General features: G+C 38.6%; 2 protein-coding genes across 2 annotated transcripts in view; one reads left to right on the forward strand and one right to left on the reverse strand.

Moving 5' to 3' along the window:
• LOC121318106 (NADH dehydrogenase [ubiquinone] 1 alpha subcomplex assembly factor 2-like) overlaps window positions 1-2,650 on the forward strand; it is a 37,052-nt gene extending 34,402 nt beyond the window's left edge. The window contains exon 4 of the mRNA XM_041254453.1: window positions 2,106-2,650. Coding sequence (XP_041110387.1) covers window positions 2,106-2,488 — 383 coding nt within the window. The 3' untranslated portion in view covers window positions 2,489-2,650. The remainder of the gene's footprint in view (window positions 1-2,105) is intronic.
• A 1,248-nt stretch (window positions 2,651-3,898) lies between these two features.
• Window positions 3,899-9,216, reverse strand: LOC121316853 (small integral membrane protein 15). The gene is made up of 2 exons (XM_041252134.1): window positions 9,148-9,216; window positions 3,899-4,495 (listed from the first exon to the last, which is right to left on the reverse strand). Exon 2 carries the CDS (start codon window positions 4,466-4,468, stop codon window positions 4,244-4,246), a length of 225 nt encoding a protein of 74 aa, XP_041108068.1. The 5' UTR covers window positions 4,469-4,495; window positions 9,148-9,216; the 3' UTR covers window positions 3,899-4,243.
• Window positions 9,217-15,477: the final 6,261 nt, after the last annotated feature.

The following is a 15,477-nucleotide window of genomic DNA, read 5'->3' on the forward strand; positions in this document are numbered from 1 at the left end:
GAATTCTCTTCATACCGACAGACATTCAATATCTAAATAATAATAATAATAAACTTGCTCATTCATCCTTTTTTAATAGGGCTTGTACCTGAGTTAGAATGCAGTATACCAGTAGCTAAGGGCTTTCTCAGTGTGTTTGTGATTTGAGGAATTGGAGTCTAGACGAGACTGAATCATAAAAGTGCCTGCCTGGGTGTATTATAAATGAAAGGGGGGACATGTTACAACAATTACATACAAAAAAGTCATTTTTATTTCATGTGTATTAACATGCTGCCAGGTTATTTGCCTGGCCATCAAAGTCGAATAATTGACAATGTGGGTTTTTGAAAAAAGCATAAGTAAGCATAAACAAGTGTTGCACTCAGTTAGAGCTTGCTTAAAAAAAACAAAAAAAAACAGACGTACTGTGAAAGGAATTGCTTGTTTTTCAAAACTGCACCAAATTTGAATTCCCAGTTTTGTTTTTTTTTTGTTTGTTTGTTTTTTTTTTAAAGTTTGGTGTTTCTCAGGTTGTTTTGGTTGGCTGTGTTTCTAGAAGCAGTCATCAGCCAAGCAACGAAGGGAGTGATGGAGGCTAAAGTTTTCTGTTTCAAGGGCTGGCAGCGTCCTTAGCACTGTGCACAGTTTTTGTGTCCAAAAAACAACAGGCTGGAAAGCAGTAGGAACCAGGCCTCTGACAGATTTATCTCAGTGTGGGTTGAGCAAGTGAACTTTAACCTTTAGGTGCCAACAGGTTGAAGTTCAAGGATGCCTTGAGCTTCAAGTGTGAGTGCCTGCTTGCTCTTAAAAACCATGTTTCCGAGTGTTTTGGCTTCTTAATCAATGCAGTTATATCATCTGCTGAGGTCAGGATAAACTGTGCTTGTCAAGGTCACCTCTTCTACACATTAAAATAATGAATTGTATCTTTTTAATAGGCTTCCAAAAATGTTTAACTTATTTGTTCTTGGTGAGCACACCTCAATCACTCTTCATTCCTGTGCCTCTATCAAGCAAAAACTGAAACTGATAATTTTGTCAAATATATTTTGCAATGTGGACATATTCAGAAGCAACACAATGTTATGATTTGTCTTAGAACATTTTTTAGTTAAGAATTGCCACTCTATTTATTTGGGGAGGTGGTGGTCTAAAAAGTCATTGGTTTTACATTGTGAATTGGATAATTAGTGGGGGGGGGGGGGGGGAGTCTTGTTTTAATTCTATTTAAATTACTGCTGTATTTGATTTATCATTTAAACATTATAAAAAAAGGACTTTCACTAGAGTTCCAGCTGCTTTCGTGGGTCCTGTTTTGAAGTCACAAAAGGCTCTATATTTTACTCCAAATCAACCTTAAATGGTCCAACTCTCCCTGAAATTGAACGCCTGAGCAGCAGTCTCTCGTTGCTGTGGAGCAGATCAATTTAAGGCAGCCCAAAACCTAATGTTGTATTCCTTTCCAAAGGCATGACTTTGTTCACTGCATTGTAATCACTGTGACACTTGAGGTCCCTGTATATTATGACAATGCAAAGCCTCAAAGTGGCCCTTGAACCTTTTCCCTCTTCTGTCACCAGTATTTTATAGCCTACTGAAATGTACTGTCCTAATAGATTGTTACTTTTCTTATGCAGTGCCAATGCAATTCTTATGTAGTAGTGATCAGGAAACTTGGGGCCATGATTCCTGGTAACCTATCTGAGACACCCGTAGCACAAAGTGGAATGCATACCACACCTAAATGCATTCGAAATAAAAAGGCAAGCAAAAATAAAGTCCTTATCTTTACACATATTTAACCACAAGGTTACATCTACTCCAGAAATCGCTTTTAAATGTAGGAAAAAACAGTGTCTGTTTTATTGATTTGATTCAGCTAACAGGACTCTTATTGATATCACACAATTGTAGGTATTTCTAGAGAACCATCATACAAATTAGTAAAAGCATTCATTCACAGAAAGAACAAGATAATCTTGGGCAAAGTTATGTACTTATTCATGAGTTTTACAAATTAACAGTCTTTATGCAATAACAAAAAATATTTGGGATCCCATTGTGCTTTTAGGATGGATTGGTTATTCAAAAAATGTAAAAATGATAAATGTTCAAACATGGAGTTTTGCTTCCCATATTAAAAAAAAAAAAACAGGTTTCCTCTTTTATGGTTTTATGTCTTTGTACAGTTTATTTGTTTTTTTTGCCATCAAAGGAGCTTGTAAAAAATGATCGATACAGAGAGCAGATCAAATTCCGAGCCAAAGTTGTTGAAGAAAAGGAGATATTAATTCAAGCCAACGAGTACGAGGAAGGGCTCGTGGCTCGACTTGTTCAGACGAAGTTAAAGGACATGCCTCCGCACCTCTACTACAGGGAGGAACAGCTGTTTGCAGAACCCAGCAGCACTGCCAACACCTTCCAGCCTGGCTCCTGGACCCCTCCCAAGGACCAGAGCACAAGAGCACCACTGGGCTGTCTTGAGACCTGCCAAGAATCTCTGTAGAACATGAACTCTGCTCTATTCTCCTACAGAAATATACACTGCAGTGCAGTACTTGGTCATAGTAATACTGCAGAGTAGTATTCTAGTAGGAATCCCTTTTTGGAATAATGTTTGCAAGGGTTACATGAACTGCTAATGGTATTTATCAAGACAGCATACAATATAAATAATCATAGTGTATGTTCTTTTTTGTGAATAAAGTTGTTCTTGAAGTAACTACTTCTCAATTCCTTTTCTGTCGCTCAGCATAAAAAAAACAAAAAAACAAGCTGTTTATTTGTTCAAACGAGATGTAGTGTATGCTACTGTCAATTAAATGCATCTAACAGTGTTAGGAACTAAATTATTTAAACATCCTGTATATTCATTTGAAACAAAGAATAACTACCAAGAGTTTTTAATCATAAATTAATTGAGGTAATTAAATGTCTTAATTATATCGTTCAAGATAGTCTGGTATTCTAACTGTTCAACTAAATCTCTTTATATCATAAAGTAATGCTCTGACAAATATAAACAATTTGTGCAGTATAACGTAGAATGTGGCTGTTCTATTAATATTATCAGTATAGTTAAAGGAAAATCTTGGGATCTTTATAAAAATGTCTTGCAACATTTTAGTTAAATTATTAAATGCAAAATGTTTAAGATGTCATATATTCTGTTTCTTTATGCTCCATAACTTTCTACTGCAGGGGTTGAAATAAGAATCCCCTTGCATAGCAGTTTGATCCATTCCGGATTTAATACACACCTGATCTTGTTCCCTATTTAAATTTTCAAAGTTGTGTGTCTCAGTGGCTAATCAAGCTCATAGTAAAACCTGGAATCTCACCTCCATCCATGTACCGACCCAGAGACCTGAGAAAATGAGGGGTCATGGCAGCAGTGGTAATCTTTGACTACCATGTTACTTAAGGTAATGACTAATGATAATTGGGGTCTGTGAAGGTTGGGTAGTCCAAGATTACTTCTAATGTTGGTTTGAAACTAGCCGAACCAGACCCTACACAAACCAGCTTCACTGGAATGAACCATGTAAGTGATGAATAGTGAATCTCACTCAGTACAGTATACAGCAGCAGATCATCAGGTGAGACACTTACCATAGTGACTCAAATACAGTTATTAATATGAAGTCTGTACTGCTAAAACAGCATTGGAAATAGTATTTTCAACAGATCTGGTCAATGTCAGGAAACACTGCCAGTATTTTAATTTTTAAAAGCCAACCTGCTACCAAATTCCTATAAAATTGAAGCCATATGGATACAAATTTCAAACACGTGGCATTGCATAATTCTGTAAAAATGTACAAAATAACACAGGTCTCACGTGAAGATCAATTAAGATAAAAATGTTTTCAGTATGAAACCATAAATCTTGATCCATTAAAAGCAAACTTTGATCTAAAAAAAAGTTTATTTTTTTATTTCTTCCATGAACTGTTTTCATCCCAACACTAGCTTCCCAGTTGTGTTGTAAATCAACTGTAGACTAGAAAATGTACATTATTTTGTTAATTACATTTTATGGAAGTGTAAGTGTAAAGATAGATATAACACATATACACACACACACACACACACAAGGTTACAGACTAGTTTTCATCAGTGTATTTTACAAAAAATTGTTTTACAAAGCCAGCAGGTGATAGGCTTCAACTTGAGGCCTCAACATTTTGTTAAACATTTATATAAGAAATTGGAATCAAACTGTAGAAAGATGCAATCAGTTTGCACTTTAAAAAGTCTTTCAGTCTTTCTTTGCCCTCTTTGCTTTTGCAATGTTTTCTTGACGTTTTTGTTTCTTCTTTTGTTCTCGATCCCTGATCTCAATCATTTTCGCAAGTTTCCATGACAACCCAGCACTGGCTATGAACAGTGGCGTAAGGGCCAAGACCACAGTGGTAAGGAAGCCATAGGGGTCTTTTGCAGCCCACTCAACAATGTACTCTGCCCAGGCTTTTACGTCAAGCATCTTTCTTCTAGGTCCTCCTGTCAACACCTGCACAAAAAAAAATTGAAGACAAATTCCTAAACATTAGCGCATTTCATGGTAACTGTATGACCACTTCTGAAATATGTGCTACAGTACTAGATCAATTGAATGATGGGTAAAACCTACACTGAACAAAAATATAAATGCAACATGCAACAATTTCAACACATTTTACTGAGTTACAGTTCATATAAGGAAATCAGTCAATTGAAATAAATTCATTAGGCCCTAATCTATGGATTTCACATGCCTGTGAATACAGATAAGCATCTGTTGGTCAGATACCTTAAAAAAAAAAAAAAAAAAAAAGGTAGGGGGTGTGGATCAGAAAACCAGTCAATATCTGGTGTGACCACCATTTGCCTCATGCAGCGTGACACATCTCCTTCGCATAGAGTTGATCAGGCTGTTGATTGTGACCTGTGGAATGTTGTCCCTCTCCTCTTCAATGGCTGTGCGAAGTTGCTGGATATTGGTGAGAACTGGAACACGTTGTCATACACATCGATCCAGAGCATCCCAAACATGCTCAATGGGTGACATGTCTGGTGAGTATGCAGCCCTGGAAGAACTGGGACATTTTCAGCTTCCAAGAATTGTGTACAGATCCTTGTGACATGGGGCCGTGCATTATCATGCTGAAACATGAGGTGATGGTGACAGATGAATGGCACAACAATGGGCCTCAGGATCTCGTAACGGTATTTCTGTGCATTCAAATTGCCATCGATACAATGCAATTGTGTTTGTTGTCCGTAGCTTATGCCTGCCCATGCCATAACCCCCCCGCCCCATGGGGCACCACTCTGTTCACAATGTTGACGTCTGCCATCTGCCCTGGACAGTTGAGACTGGGATTCATCCGTGAAGAGCACACTTCGCCAGCGTGCCAGCGGCCATCGAAGGTGAGCATTTGCCCACTGAAGTCGGTTACGACGCCGAACTGCAGTCAGGTCAAGACCCTGGTGAGGATGACGAGCACGCAGATGAGCTTCCCTGAGACTGTTTCTGACAGTTTGAAGAAACTCTTCGGTTGTGCAAACCCACAGTTTCATCAGCTGTCCGAGTGGCTGGTCTCAGACGATCCTGCAGGTGAAGAAGCCGGATGTGGAGGTCCTGGGCTTGCGTGGTTACACGTGGTCTGCGGTTGTGAGGCCAGTTGGACGCACTGCCAAATTCTCGAAAACGACTTTGGAGGTGGCTTATGGTAGAGAAATGTACACTCAATTCTCTGGCAACAGCTCTGGTGGACATTCCTGCAGTCAGCATGCCAACTGCATGCTCCCTCAAAACTTGAGACATCTGTGGCATTGTGTTGTGTGACAAAACTGTACATTTTAGAGTGACCTTTTATTGTCCCCAGCACAAGGTGCACCTGTGTAATGATCATGCTGTTTAATCAGCTTCTTGATATGCCACATCTGTCAAATGGATGGATTATCTTTGCAAAGAAGAAATGCTCACTAACAGGGATGTAAACAAATTTGTCCACAAAATTTGAGAGAAATAAGCTTTTTCTGCATATGGAAAATTTCTGGGATCTTTTATTTTAGCTCATGAAACATGGGACCAACACTTTACATGTTGCTTTTACATTTTTGTTCAGTGTATATATTTTTTGTAATACAATCCCAATAAGGGACTAAAAACAAATATTTTATATCTTATTTTTATTTGGATACAATTTCGCTACACAAAACTAGAAATGGGAGTTTTTGTGAAAAAAACCAAAGCACTCCCAGTAGCATAATTTAAGGGGTTTGTCATATCATATTGAATGACTAGAATGGAGAAGAAGGTATCATTGATATGGACAGAAGTTAAAGCAATGCAGCAGTGAATGGGTTACTTTTAACTGGCCAGCACTGGTAATGAAACTGTACAGTAAGTAAGAAAATCAATGAATACAGCTGTGTATCAAACATTAAGACTGTAACTCACATTGTGTGCTGTGTCTATGCAGCAGTAGCTTCAAGTCATAGGACTTCAATATGGCAGCCATTTTGGATCAAACACCAATATCATGGGCGGCTACATGTTTAGCATGTAATGTTCTTATAATCCTGAAAATATGAAGTCACTATCTAAAACGCATTATGAGATACAAGGCACGGTCTCAAAACGTACTATATCAGCTAGAACTTGGATAAGGATGAACAACGTAGGACTGAAACAGATTGAGGTTTACTGGACAACTCATGAAACTGAACTTTATTGGGATAGCCTTACAGTACACTACAGCATTCTACTAACAGTAAAAAAAACAAATCTCAAAGTGTGTGGTCTGAATCACTGAAAGGACTGGACATTTAAATATTGTGGCAGTGATGTCTTTTTACTGGACAAAACAGATAATGGAAAAAAATAACAGAATACAGCTATGTACTGAATTTTAAGACTATAACTAAAAGTTTACATCTCTATACAGCAGAAACTTAAAGTCACATGACCCTAGTATGGCAGCCAGATTAGGTTAGATGTCAGCCACACGTTTAGCATACAGGGTTATGTAGCTCTGCAAACACAATGTCACAACTGGTTTCTGAGATGGGATATTTGAACCTGTGGCAGCAGAAGCTCTGTAAAATACTGGCACAAAAGGGTTAATTTTTCTTGTACAATGCCTCAGGTTGTGTGCAGTAAAAATGTAAATAAGCACATGATAGTAACCAACACTGCTGGGGCCCAAGCCAGGTCATTTGGATGGAAAACCTTCAAACACCTGTTGAAGCTACAGTATGTGTGGGGACTGGAGACATTCACAACATTTGAGGGTGAACTTCATCTGTAATTTAGCTACAGCCAGCATATAAAGAAAAATAATTTCTGAATCAAAGTGAAGTACAAGTAGTTTATAAGCAAAAACAATCCTAAAAATGTTATCATTGGGAAGCACCTCCTGCAAGACACATTGCAGGGTCTGAAAGAGGTCATCCAATTTGGCAAAAGAAAGGAACTGTACATTTTATTCATGCATCATTAGCTGGTTAATAGATGTTCACTTTTCAGATGTTCTGCATTCCTCCAAAAAAGAAGTCCATGAAATTCAATTACTGCTGCTTTATATATTTAGTCCTTAACTGAACCCTGGAATGGAATCCTCATGGATATTTTTTTAATGTACAAATTGTGTGTCAAAAAAACATTACAGCCTTCAGAACAAACAAGCTAGTCGTACTGTTCAGTGGTTGTAACTGTCAGCAACTTCGTTGCTATTTTTAGTACACTTCAGGGATGGGAAGAAATCTCCTATAGCAGTTTCACCCATTCCAGGTTTTAATACAAGCTTGATTAGTCACAGTGCATCGGGAACAAGCTCAGGTGTGTCTTACTTCCATCCCTGGACTTTAATTCCATCAGTGTTGTGCATTACTTGTGACAGAGCTTGGCTTATATTTTATTAATTATACTTTTATTTTGTTTACAGCTTTCACGACATAATTGTAGCCTCTTTTCGGGTGGCACTTTGATGCTTTGTAAAAAGCAACTTCTTATTCAGGAAATGTTTTAAAACATTTTTGATGTTCTAATATAACTACAAGTCTCATTTCATGGTGACAGATGACACTGTTTAAACCCATGTCATAGCTGGAACTCGGCAGCACACAGACACCACTATACGATATGCTACAGTGAGACGGCAGATTGGAAGCTGTTTTTCACAGATGCAGAAATGGAAATAAGACTTCTATTGCATAGTTGTTTGAGCCAGTCCAGGTTTTACTAGGAGTCTAATAAGACACACCTGAGATTGTTACCTTGTACATTGTGGCTAATCAACTTGTATTAAAACCGGGAATGTGTGAAACCCTCAGCATTGTTTCATTCAAGAGCTTGAGACCAGAACCTGACATTTTGTGGGGTGGGGTCAGACTGAACAATGAAATGTGCTTTCAAATCTTACTACTACTGGAATTCTTTGAGAGAATATTGGATTTAAAAAAAGCCCCAAAGATGTTACCTTGTATTGAAACATAAAAGCTGCATTAGATCACTGGGGTTGGAACCAGAGGAAGATCATTGGTTGCTGTCTCCTCTCTAAGCTTTAACAGAAACAGCTGCTTGGATTTGTTGTTCCAGTCTGCGAAAACAGCAGCTGTTTCTTCACGTCTTTAATTGTGAATGGTAAATTAGCACAACGGGCACCCAATGACCCTCACCTGACTGCCAACGCCTAATTTCTGAGGAGAGCGCAACCTGATCAATCGTATATAATCGGTTCGTGAAGCTCTACTATTAACAGTGTGCTTATCAGGATTATATTTCCATAAACGACCGGACTTGGAAATATCTACACTAGAACGGATCTGTATTAAATACCCCTCCTAAACGACTCTATATTACAGAGAACCGCATCCCTAGTTAATTGTATTCCTGTATTACATTATCCGTAGAACAAACGATGCGATACAGATTACATTGAGCGTTTCATATATCCATAACTTTTACTTTCCTGGGTGACTGTGTCGGCACTCACTCGCCGTCAGTTACAGTCATTATCATGGCATCAGGCTCAAGCGCTCCCTTACTTTTCCCATCGGTACATAAAGCTTTCGTCTCATCGACTGCCTAACACGCCTTCGTTTTCTGGTTAAAATACTTATGTAACTGTAATTTCTCAACATTTAAGATCCAGGCCAACTAAATAAAATACTTACCAAAAGAACCGGAAGAATGACAGGATCCTACCGTCTCACCACAGGAAGATGATTTGCGTAATATCTCTCCAAGTGCACTTTGGGAATTTCAGTTTTTCAAACAAACTTTCATTTAAACAGAGGCAACTGTGAATGACACAAGTCGGAGGTCTCACACCAGGCATTGTAACGCCTAAATACTCGAGATAGTGATGAGTGTTATACATTGGTGGAAATAAACAACAGACATATCTTACAATTTACTTTATTTTGTATTATCTTGATTATTAATCAAGATTCTAAAAGTTTCTCTAATTAAATGTGTATAATGGTTCAAGCATATAAACACGCCCGTGTACAAACTACTTCGTATGATAACCGTTAGGAAGTTGCTCATTGCTGCCACAAATGAATCACATCGTTAACAGTCACAAACTTCTTACAGGTTGACACATGATGGATGTTTTGTGTAAATACTTAACAGATTTATAAACTGATAAAAGGTATACTCATAAAACCCGATCTTATTTGCAAAAATATATAATAGTAACATATTTAATAAGTGCCTTTAAACAAATGGAAACCCTTATCAATGCTGTTATCGGCTTGGCATGAATCTGATTTTTGCTGAACATTTTGCAGTGACCTTTTTTTAAAAATATAATTCATAAATGGTTTACAGTAGATTAACAAACCATTTACAGAATACTTTATAAGTCATAATAGTTAACTATTAATAAAGTAAAACGTGCCCCTTTAAAAAATGTATTTAACAATGCATTCATATAATATTATATTAAGTGCTTTTTCTTGCATTATTTTTTACACACTTGAGGTATGTTGACTTTAAACTCAGTATTTTTTAGTATAGTATATAAACATGTTACTAAAAACGAAGCATGAAAATACATTCATTATTTATTTTTAATGACGTAGTGGCACAATATGAGCGTGCATTCGGTCTAGCTGAAGAAGAGTGCATGCCTGATAATAATGAAATGCCTTTCCACAAGAAACAAAAAATCTGAAACCTGGGTTGAAAAATCTTCCATTTTAGCAGTTTTTGTCATTGATGTTCAATTGATTACGCCGTGTCATCCTGTAATTTATTATTACATTGTATTTCACTAGGGGTGTTGTTGTGGTATCAATGTGTCACTGTACAAACAACACGTTACATGTGCCTTTAATGTAAAGTACCTTGTGGCCATAAGACAGGCAGCAAAAACAAAACAAAACAAAAAGAATCTAGTGAATATTATCCCTGCTACTTGCAAAGTGTGATAGGGGTCAGTGCAATTGTGATTGCATAAGGTAACAAACCCTCCTATTGAGTGTCTGTACTCCAAGTCTCTGAACTGTTTGTTAGAATTCAATCAGCAATGTGCAATGACGGGGTGTGGGTGGTAAAAAGCTGATCACTCTAACATTGCAGTGCTTCATCCATAGCACTCAGTGCTATCCCAAGTGTATTCAGCACACTAGAATGCATTACAATGCATTTATCTGTTGGGCAACATAACCTGTCTAGCCCCAGCTTCTCCCAGCCTCTCTCAGTCACTGGAATGGAAACTTTGGAGAAAATTCTATGCAGTAACATTACATTATTTGCACAAAGTACCTTGTCATTAAAACATACAATAATAATATAGAATCTCAGCCTATATATCTGTATTCTGCTATCAAATCTAGGCTTGAGAATTGTATTTTTGTTGTTTTTTTTTTTTTTTGTTTTTTTTCCAGGTGAAATGGCATAAAGATTATTTGGAGTAAATCAATTTGGTAATCTTGCCCTTTGAGACTAGGAGAGCTGGAGATATATGTGGTTATGATTCCTAATAACAAAGCTTGCCAGTCCTTGCCCACTTATAAAACATAAGATCTGTAAAGAATGGCTAATTATTGCATTAAATAAATTAATACTGTACATACCATTGCCAACATAAACACATTAATGGGGTTAGTCCAAACATCTAATCGTGTATTTATATTGAGTTTATTAAAAGACTTACCATACATACACACACACACACACACACACATATATATATATATATATATATATATATATATATATATATATATATATATATATATATATATTAATAGTATTATCATGTATCATTCTTGTACTGTATCAACTTTCTTAGAGACATTACTTTTAACCCCAGGCTGATTCAATAGGATGGTGCACAAGATATGCTGGCCTAGGGAATCTATGATAAACATCTGGTCTGAAAGAGAATCTTGTGTGGCATTATGGTCTAACATCAAGTCAACATTATACTGGCTTGCTGTTTACAATATTGAAATATGTTGCCTGTTTCAACAGATAAACTCTGTATAACACATATATGTGCTGTATAGATAAACACTTCTGCGACCCTCACCAGGAGAAGTGGAATGATAATGGATGGATGGATGAATATACACACTTGACCTTCTGTTTAAAGGGAACAGTAAATAATATTATACTACCAGGTTCCCAATCTGTGTTCTGTGGACATAAACCCCAAATAATTCAACTGCATTTACCACACTGCCAAAACTACTTATCTACAACCAAACACAGCAACAGAGCATATCAACAAATGCATGCTAACATCATCCTAGTTGCTATTATTAAAAAAATGTTTTCATTGCAAATACTGCTATGTAATTACAATGACACAGAAACAAAATGCATGTGGTCATCTGACATGTCCTTTATAAATAGTGTTTTATGTAGTGGACACGACACACCTGTTTCCACTCAAACAATGCTCTGAGAGCTATGCTCTGTGGACTCTGGCAGCAGGTAACCTCTTTATTTTTAGGCCAGTCAGTGTATATATCTACTGTACTGAAACTGGTTAATTTTATAAATACATATACTTTTAGTCTGAAGCGGCAAGTAGTCTGTGGGAAATTCATTGTGCCACAGTGATCCCTACCTTGGGAACCACGGAAAGTCAAGATAACACTATGAACAGAGTAAAAGGTTAGGTTATTGTCATAAAACTGGTTCTCTGAAACAGAAATGTAACTATTGTCAAATGGATATTTACCTTGTACAACCTAAAATCTGAATAAATTAGATCAAAGGTGAAAGCAGAGACTATAACGCAGTCATAGCCCGCCCCTGCGGGAGCAAAATGACAGCACTCACAGACGTCAGCGTCATTTCTCTTTCAATCCTGCTGCAATCATTGATGCAGCAACCATGAAGGTTAATGGTTACATTTCAATTTCAGGGAACCAGAGTTACGATAATAACCTAACGTTCCCTTTCAAGTACGAAATGCAATAATTTCCGAATGGGTCAGTATACGCAAGCTGTCGCAAAGGTAAGGCTACCTTGTGTGTTACCATTCGGAACCCCAGTAACAAGTAGCTAGGGCTAAAAAGTTAAGGGAGAAACTCACCACTATGGCTGTGTTGTAAGGGTCGACTGAGATGCCACCCTTAACACACTAGTTCCAAAACCAGGGTATTGAGGATCCACGACATTAAGTCTGTAGAACCTAGTAAAAGGTATGGATAGTAGCCCACACCGCTGCACTGGAAGTGTCCTTAACAGATGCACCCTGGAATAAAGCCCACAAAGTTACCATGCCCCTGGTTGAATGCGCAGTGAGCTTTTCTGGAGGGGGAAAGATGTCTCTCTCATAGCCAGTCTTGAATATCTACTATCCATTTGGACAGCCTCTGTTTAGACAAGACTTGACCATGGGAATTGGCCCCATAGCAGACAAAAAAAAATTCAGACTGCCTCCAGCTTCTCGTTCTGTCAACATAATATGCTAGAGCCCACACTGGAGAGAGCGTATGGACCTCTGTCAGACTGGAAAGGAGGTGGATGGAAAGCCTCCAATTCCACAGACTGTCTCAGCATTTCATGTCAACCAGTCTTCAGCAAAAGAGCAGGAGCGTAACCCTTTGTCCTGACTTCTGCAAAAATGATGCAGGCTTTTGCAATCGAGAATGCCTGCATCTCACTCACTTGCTTTATGGAGGTGATTGCAAGCAAGAAAGCGGCTTTGAGTGATAGAAATTTCAGCTCAGCTGAATGCAAGGGCTCCTTTCAAATATTGCCCCACCAGGAAGTGAGTCAATTTTGACATGGCAAGCAGAAATATGACATGGCAAGCAGAGTATGACTGCCATGGGACAGGTTGTGGGGTTGAACCCCAGAGGCAGGCACCATGCCTGAAATACACCCCACTTGTACCTGTACTGGGAATGCATGGACGTTACTCTGGCATTTTTCAAGATGTCAAGAACCCCATTGGACAGACCTATATGGCTCAAATGCAGCCTTTCAGGGGACAGACCAGAGCTGCGGGCTTGATGGGTCGGGATGCCATAAGGTCCCCCCCGCCTGATTGAGCAGGTTGCGGTACTTGGGCAGTCTCCACGGTTGGCCACTCAGTTTCTACATTACGGCTGAAAACCAGAGTCTCCTGGACCAATAAGGGGCTACTAAAAGCACCTTGGCCTGGTCCTGCCTGATTTTCTCTAGACACAGCGGGAGCAAGTTGTGGAGAACCACAGGGGGTAGTGGTCGATTCCTGGGAGGCAAAGATCTACCTCCGCTCTCTTGAATCTCTCACAAATGAGACTCAACACCTCAAGGTGAAGGCTCCACTCTGAGGTGCTGGGAACTCTCCTTGAGAGGTCCGCCACCCAGTTTATCACCAGGGCAGGTGTATGGCCCACAGTGAGAGGAGATTCTCATGTGCCCAGAGCAAAAGCTAGCGAGCCATGCGATAGAGACTGAGAGACCTGAGGCTGCGCTGGTGGCTTATGTATGTCACCACTGTTATGTTGCCCATACGGACAAGCACATGTCTCCCTCTACCTCCTGCAAAAAATTCTGGTAAACCTACAGATAAACTGCCAGCAGCTCCATAACAATGATGTGGAGACCCTGCTAAGGGTTGTTCCACAACCCCTGCAGTCCCCTGCCATTCCACATAGTGCCCCAGCCCAGGCTGGATGAGACTGCGGTGATGACCTCCCTTCTGGTGACACTGCCCATCACTACGCTGAGGCATAGCAATCTCACTACAAATGTGCTGCAGCACACACGTTGCAGACAGTGTGCTTAGTCTCTGTGAAACAGAAAAACAGTGAAAAGAAAAATATTTCTTAATAAAATATAATAGCAATTACTTTAATTATACAAACTGTATTTTGGCTGAAGTCAAAACGAGAATAAATTAACTCCAGCCAGAGCTAAAGCAGCTCAGGGTGAAAGCACAAAGCCATCGGACTTACGCTGCTTGATCCCTGGGAAGGGGCGACTCAAGCGGGGCACAAGGCCACAATGAGATGTAACAAACAACAGGCTGCAGTGCATAAATACGTGTCATTAGTAAAACTAATACAACAACTATATTAAATATCACATATACTGTATTTTGTGTAAAAACACAATAAAGGTGAAAAATCTATAGCAGAAAAAGTAACAAGTACTTATCTGAATAAGTACTCCTGTCAGGTCAGTTCTTGAAAGGAAAAATGGTGCCTATGTCTGTGAGCACTGTCATTTTGTGCCCTCCAGGGCAGGCCATGACTGCATCACAGGCTTTGCGAGCAGCTTTGATATAATTTACTCAGGTTTCAGGTCTTTAGAAGGTAAATACCCATTCGGTAATGGTCACATTTTGTACTTGAAAGGGAACTGCCATTAGAAACAAAGACAAATAATGTGTGTCATGAGGTAATACACAAGGCTCTATAAATAAATCTTACTTGCTATTAACAAAATCATTCTCACAAGTCACTTCTCATTTTGCTGTAAATCTGCTTTCCTGTGAAATAGGTATTAGGGTGCAACCCTGCCAGAACATATGTGTATCATTAGACATAAATGTGAGGCTCACTCAGTGTCCTTTTACAAACAGCACAGGAAGTGAACTAGAACAGGAAACCAAGTGGGCACTTTTAAAACCTATATTGTTGTGAAAATAGGAAGATGTTACTTTTATGGTACCATCACTGTTGCCCCTTTTAATACATAACTATTGCATTGCCATAGTAGTGCCAGTACATTCCCATTGCAGATCTTACTGGTCTAGTTTAGTAGCTAACTGTCAGGACTGCTAATCTAGGAGTACACAATTGTGGTTGTTTGGAGAAAACTATACTTTCAGTTTGCAGTTCAACTAGATAATGTACATTAATTTGTATATCACCATGCCATACACCTCTACAACAATGACCATATTAAATTAAATTAATCATTTGTTTACCACCTCAGCTAAACATAAACAGACCATCACTATTCCTTTGAATTCTCTGTCCCAAAGCAGTGTACTGTGCTACTAATAAAAATAAAGTTACTCTTAGAGTAGATGAGTTCCTATT

Source organism: Polyodon spathula, chromosome 1, assembly GCF_017654505.1.
Source record: "Polyodon spathula isolate WHYD16114869_AA chromosome 1, ASM1765450v1, whole genome shotgun sequence".
Lineage (NCBI taxonomy): Eukaryota > Metazoa > Chordata > Actinopteri > Acipenseriformes > Polyodontidae > Polyodon > Polyodon spathula.

What these genes read in the sequence shown, in the direction of transcription:
- LOC121316853 (XM_041252134.1), bottom strand. Translation starts at nt 4,468, where the DNA reads ATGCTTGACGTAAAAGCCTGGGCAGAGTACATTGTTGAGTGGGCTGCA.